The sequence below is a fragment of the Polyodon spathula genome, chromosome 20, assembly GCF_017654505.1.
Source record: "Polyodon spathula isolate WHYD16114869_AA chromosome 20, ASM1765450v1, whole genome shotgun sequence".
In the NCBI taxonomy this organism is placed as follows: Eukaryota; Metazoa; Chordata; class Actinopteri; order Acipenseriformes; family Polyodontidae; genus Polyodon; species Polyodon spathula.
In genome coordinates, this window is record NC_054553.1 from 28,545,095 (window position 1) to 28,551,665 (window position 6,571).

General features: G+C 40.4%; 1 protein-coding gene across 1 annotated transcript; it reads left to right on the forward strand.

The window, feature by feature from the left end:
• The first annotated feature begins 318 nt into the window (after positions 1-318).
• LOC121295781 (galanin receptor 2a-like) lies at positions 319-4,131 on the forward strand. Its single transcript, XM_041220812.1, has 2 exons — positions 319-1,390; positions 2,546-4,131. The coding sequence occupies exons 1-2, from the start codon at positions 1,029-1,031 to the stop codon at positions 3,321-3,323; spliced, it is 1,140 nt and encodes a 379-aa protein (XP_041076746.1). The 5' UTR covers positions 319-1,028; the 3' UTR covers positions 3,324-4,131.
• The last annotated feature ends 2,440 nt before the right edge of the window (positions 4,132-6,571 follow it).

Sequence of the window (6,571 nt, forward strand, 5' to 3'; positions counted from 1 at the left end):
CAAAGAGATGTAGCCTGAATTGAATTGATTTCTGTCCTTGCAGTCCTGTTAAACAGAAAGCTGCTCTGGGTTATTTTTTATTATTATTATTAGCAAATACCTTACCAAGTTGTCATTGCTATTAGACAGCGTGGTTTCCTAATTGTATTGCTTTGGTAGCACAGAGCAGAATCCATGAATAACGGTGAGGATTGAAGACATGTGAATTTGATGGATATGTCATATCAATTGAAATGTCACCTTTGAGTGGCTTTAAATATCAAAAGACATGTGATAGAGAAGCATTTTTTTATCTGTGCACAAAGACACTGACTGCAAATACTGTACGAGTTTTATTGTTCTGCAGACCACCACGTTGAGTGACGTTATAGTCTCAGAGCTATGGGGGATTGGTTTCTATGGCCACGATTCATTTTTTAGATTTTTGTCTCCCTGGTTACCACGAGCCTCTAGGGATACACGTTAGTTATTCCTCTAATACTATATAGTGGGTGCGGTACTTCGTACGCTTCAGAACTCGAGGCAGTGCAGTGACAGAATGTGAGCTGAAGCAAAGTCAGATCAGGGAGGCACAGAGACGGGAGAGAGTCAGAGCTGTGCGCTGTGAGTGTGAACCTGCAACAGCACTACCATCAGAGACAAGTATAGCAAACTGAAATATCTGACAGAAGAGTACAAAACAAAAGGAATAAAAAAAAAAAAAAAAAAATCTAGTTATCTAAACTCGAATTCCAGAGAAATCCAAATATTCACTTCTTCTCCAAGCAAATATACCAAGAAAGGGACTGTTTGTTTGTTTGGAAACTAATTCGGGTTGCAGAAAACAAAACAAGAATACAAGTGCTGTAAACACGGGGTATTTGAATTCAAGGGAAAGACACCGAATCTTGACCGGAATTTGAAAAGTGTGCAGCGTTCTTCACACTTTTATAATTAACCTTACAAAGAAAACATTTTAATTCTGATTTTTAAGGGGATGACAGCGTCATTAAATTAAACATCCAACTTTAAAATACAGCCCCTCTGCAATGAACAACACCATGAATACCTCACACAGCGTGAACTACACCGCGACAAGCTGGAAACCAGAGTCGGTGATAATCCCCTTGGTGTTCTCGCTCATATTTTTGGTCGGGACGGTTGGAAACAGCCTTGTCCTGGCGGTGCTGTTCCGAAACGGGCAAATGAATAATAACACCACCAATCTGTTCATCCTGAACCTCGGGGTTGCCGACCTCTGCTTCATCATTTTCTGTGTCCCGTTCCAAGCCACCATCTACACCATGGACGAGTGGGTGTTCGGTCCATTTGTCTGCAAGGCGGTCCACTTCTTCATTTATCTGACCATGTACGCCAGCATCTTCACTCTGGCAACGGTCTCTCTAGACAGGTCAGTAGCCTACTTACCTGAGACATGCACTAAAGTCCCTGTGCTATTCTATTGATGATAACTTGTGCACTAAGCATATAGGCTTCTAGTAAAAGTTGTGGCTTAACTGTTGTTCCGCCAGGCAGGGATTTCTCACAAGGCGGAGTTGGGACGCCAACCCGGGACCTCACGCATTGAAGTATAAAAGACCGCTCATCTGTACCGCGGTATCTTTTATGCTTCTGTGCGGGAGATCCCTAGTTCGAGTCCAGCCTCCGCCTATGAGAACCCGCTGTCTCTGGAAACCGAGATCGTTACAATGTCTTAAAAGCCTGATAATATTTAACAAATTAGTATATGTTTGAGTATCCTTGGTACACCATCCCACCTCCTCAGAGTGGTGCAAGCAGGTTGTAATGACAAAATATTATATATTCATGTGAGCAAACAAGACTGTTCATGTGGTCAGCTACCTTTAAGTATGCAGGTAACTACAGACTCCAGTAATTCATATTTCACTGTAAAATTGAATAGGGATTCTGTCGACTATAATAATATTGACAAAACTGCCTGCCGATATTCTGACACAGAATACATTCTGTGAGACGGATTCCGTAAAATTAATTATACGTGAAAAACAAACAAAAAACAAGCAACTATACTGGAAATGTATTCATTGGTGTTCATTACAGATAGAAGATACATTTTTATAATTAGTTGATAGTTCCCGACTATTGATTATTTATGCATTGCATTACCTACCCAGTTTAGATTTTCGGAGTCTGATAATTAAATATAACCCCCTATACAGTTTCTAAAAAGTGTCTGTGTGTACAGTATTAGTTACTCACCTAACTCTAACACAACGGGTCAGCTGATCCAGTGCACTTGTATAAAAACTGTGCAATATGTGGTGGAATCATAAGTGGTGGAATCCTAATTGTCAGTCATGAAATGGCAACACATGCATAGTCAATGCAGAACTACTCTTACTAGCAATATCACTGTGCTCCTGTTTACAGTCTCAGTCAGAATTCATCATGCCCATCAAAACACCTGCAAACACTGCTGTCTCCTTAAAGTCACTCTAACTTTGAACCCAGTTTCCAATGGTTTTCATGACCGTTTAATAATACAGAGCTTCACATTCCTTTACTTTACCTTTCTCTCCTCCAGGTACCTGGCAATCCGTTATCCCCTTCGCTCGAGGGAACTCCGTACTCCCAAAAATGCGCTGACCTCCATCTGCTTCATCTGGGGTCTGTCCATCATCTTCTCTGGCCCCTATCTCACCTACTACAAGCAGATCGACATGAACGGGACGATCGCCTGCATCCCGGTCTGGAGAGTCCCGCAGCGCAAGATTATGGACATCTGCACGTTTGTCTTCGGGTACCTGATCCCCGTCCTTATCCTCAGCCTGACGTACGCCCGGACCATCCGCTACCTGTGGACTGCCGTGGACCCCCTAGAAAACATGTCTGAGTCCAAGAGGGCCAAGCGCAAGGTCACCAAGATGATCATCATCGTGACCGTCCTCTTCTGCCTCTGCTGGCTGCCCCACCACCTGGTCATACTCTGCCTTTGGTACGGCTACTTCCCTCTCAACCAGGTCACCTACGCCTTTCGCATCCTCTCCCACCTGGTCTCCTACACCAACTCCTGCCTGAATCCCATCGTCTATGCGCTGGTGTCCAAGCACTTTCGCAAGGGCTTCAAGAAGGTCTTCAGCTGCATCTTGCGCAAGAAGGTCAACAACAAGGTCCACGTGGTCCAGGTGGCCCACACGGTCAGCACGGTAGAAGCTGTCTCCACGGAGGTGTCCAACATCAACGAGGCCCAGCCTAGCAGCTCCGACTGCAGCCAGAGTAATGGGAGGCAGTGGGGTGGAGGGGAACAAACCAACCATCACGACAAGTCCCCAAACACCTTCATCACCTTCAATGTGACGTAGGCTACTCTGTCCCGACTCCCTGCCTTTAAGCAGGCATTGATGAGCTTGCCTTTTTGGGTGCAGAGAAGTGGCTGAACCGCACCATGCCCTGGTCTGGTTTCATTATTCTAGTTTTATCAGCGAGTGTATTCAGACTAGCCGAGATGATTAATGTCTTTTCAAGTAGTGCTTAGACCCAGTTTCACAGCAGGATGGTGTCATTTAAACTTGCCAATGCACAGTAAAGTGTGCTGTTCAAAAGCCATACTTATAAAAGTTTACTTGGTTAAAGTAAAGCAAAGTGTAATAATGCATTGTAAAGCATAGGTGATCATTGTAAATCCCAAAGAGGTGTGGTAAATCATTATAAACTATGGTACATTCATAGTATAACCATGAGTAAACATGAGGAAACTGACAAATTACTGTGCAAATTTACTCTGGTAAACTTTTATAAGACTATGTCATTACCTTCTGTCCAGTATAGATCAATTATAATTTACAATTATTTTAGAAAAGTAAAGACAAATAAAAAAAAACAAAAAAAAAAACCTGAAAAACAAAAAACAAACATCTTGTAATAATGTGAATTCTCTCATAGCCCATATATTGTAAATACTTAAAACAAGATAGCTTGAGAATTAATTTCTTCAGTAATTGTATTTTAAAGGGAAGTTTAATGTAACACTGCATTATTTACAGTATTTGGCCAGAAGGTGGTGTCAAGCCTTAGGCAAAACTATTCATTCGATAACCATGAACATTTAAAGGGGGAGCCATTTTAGCCTCACAGCATCCTTCAGACTTTGCGTGTGGTTTCCAAAGTGGTGTTATGTGAACATGATGTAGGTATGTGAGCATGGTATGCTAACATGGTGTGTATGTGTGTGTGTGTGTGTGTATATATATATATATATATATATATATATATATATATATATATATGAATAAATGTATATTTATATATTAAAATTAATAAATACGGTATATTTAAAAAAAAAAAAAAAAAAAAAAGCAATGTTTGGCTGTACTGTGTTGTTGCTGTTTAAGCAAATGCTAGCACTGGCTTCCAGTCAAATTCAGCATGGATTTTAAGATGTTGCTTTTAACTAATAAGGCATTAAATGGCCTTCAGCAGTGATCCTTTAATATTCCTAGATGTCCACTAAGATCATAGAATGCCACAGGTGGTAGAGCATTCAGTGTTAGGGCCCCCAAACCATGGAATGATCTGCGTAGCTCTGTAAGGGAAGCACCAACAGTCACTGCTTTTAAAACAAGATTAAAAACAAGATTATAATGTAGAGCTTTTATGCTAAGACGATGTGTCTTTTATTCTCTGCCTTGTTTTACTGTTCTGTGTGTTTCTTTTGTTTTTCTTGCTTTTCTTGCATTTGTTATTAATATTTGTCAATGTTTTTATTCATGTGAAGCGCTTCACGGCAATTTTTATTGTGAAAGCCTCTATATTATAAATAAAGATTATTATTATTATTATTATTATTACAGATCCTGCTGTCTCACAATGCATCCCCTGAAATGTGTAATCTTGATGTTCAGATAGTGGTAGCACTTCTCTCCTTATCATTCCTGCCACTCACATTGGAAAAGGGTGCGTTTTTGGGGTTTGGCTCCGATCCCAATTCTGATTTCTTTTTCAGTTTAAAGAAAGCAGGATCACACTGTGGGCTAGATTCTCAAAAGCTATTTACTCCAAATTGTTATTATCACATTGTCGTCTGAAACACTCATACAATATTGTTACCAAACCATACAATAATAACCCTGCCGTTTCAGAATGGCAACTGAAAAACAAAAAAGAAAATTAATGCTAATCAACCCTAAAACATAACACTGCAGAGCTCTCTCGGAGCATTCCTATTGTATGTAGTGATGCTAAAAGGGTATGGATTCAAACAGAACCTCCCCTTACACTCAAACCCCTTCTAGGGTGCGACAGTGGCCGCAGTCTGATGATCGCTTGGGGTCTCAAATGGAGCTTGACATCAAATGAACTTGAAGTCAAAGGTTTTGCTTGCTTCTCCAGTCATTATTTTCACAAGTGAGGCTCAATTTTACTCTCAGCAAGCCGACTCCAGCCATAATATTCAGTAGAGATTTAATGAATTCTCAATACACCCAAAACGTCTCGACTCCAGTAGTTATAAAAGCAGAGAAGCAGTTCTTGGGGTGGGGGTAGGGTCTGTAGGAGGAATTCAACAGGGTGATGGAGAAAGCAGGTAATGGCAGAGAGGACAAGACTGTCTATGGCCTTGCTCCAAATCCTGCCAAACTGAATCGTTCTCCAGAGAGAGAGAGAGAGAGAGAGAGAGAGAGAGAGAGAGAGAGAGAGAGAGAGAGAGAGAGAGACTTCTTTAAATGAGGATATCAGAATTGATGAAGGATTGATGCTGAATACTGCTGTTAAATACATTCCTGTATTAGGACATGGTTTCAAGCATTTCTCCAACAGGGATAAAACTTTTGAGTAATAATAATGCTGAGCCATTCCCCTACAGAACTACCATTCTAAGTTTTAGTTGATATTTTATTGACTACTCTCTGTCATTTTATATAAAACTAGTGCATGAAATGATCGACTGACTATACAATACATACAAAACCAATGTAGAATACAGTATTTTCTTTTCTGAATGGGTTAAAATGTGTGTGTGTGTGTGTGTGTGTGTGTGTGTGTGTGTGTGTGTGTGTGATGTCTCAGAAAGCTTCTAGAATGCTGCTTTTTGTGTGCATCTGGTGCTGAGCATTTCAATGATTTGCATTAATCACAATGGAACAACTTTAGCATTAATAGAAAGCAGAAAAAATTGGGACTGAAAGCAGACTGCATCCATTTCCGTCATCAGTTACTACTATTATTGTTTTGGGATAAAAAAAGGAATTGGTTGTTAAAAATGTGGTGCTGGGGTTGGCTTGATCCCCTACTGCTCCAGACATGCATGGCTCCACAAAGCAGTAAACAGTTACAGTGAACTGAATTAAAAGGAATGGATCTGGCAGAAGCATTTGTCTGAGCCTGCAATAATTCTAACAGCTCTAATAACAACCAAGCACTTGTTTTAATAAAGGTTCACAGGCGAATAATCATTCCTCTTACAAAAATAAGCCAGTGACTACAGGACACACACACACACACACACACACACACACAAGACAGTTATCTCAGACCAGAACAAAATGTACTTATACAATTGCAATGTGATGTTTTGTTTTTGTTTTGTTTTTTTCAAAATGATCACAGGATTTGC

Coding starts and splice junctions, on each gene's coding strand:
- LOC121295781 (XM_041220812.1), top strand. CDS start 1,029: ATGAACAACACCATGAATACCTCACACAGCGTGAACTACACCGCGACA. Junction 1,391..2,545: donor GCAACGGTCTCTCTAGACAG/GTCAGTAGCCTA, acceptor TCTCTCCTCCAG/GTACCTGGCAATCCGTTATC.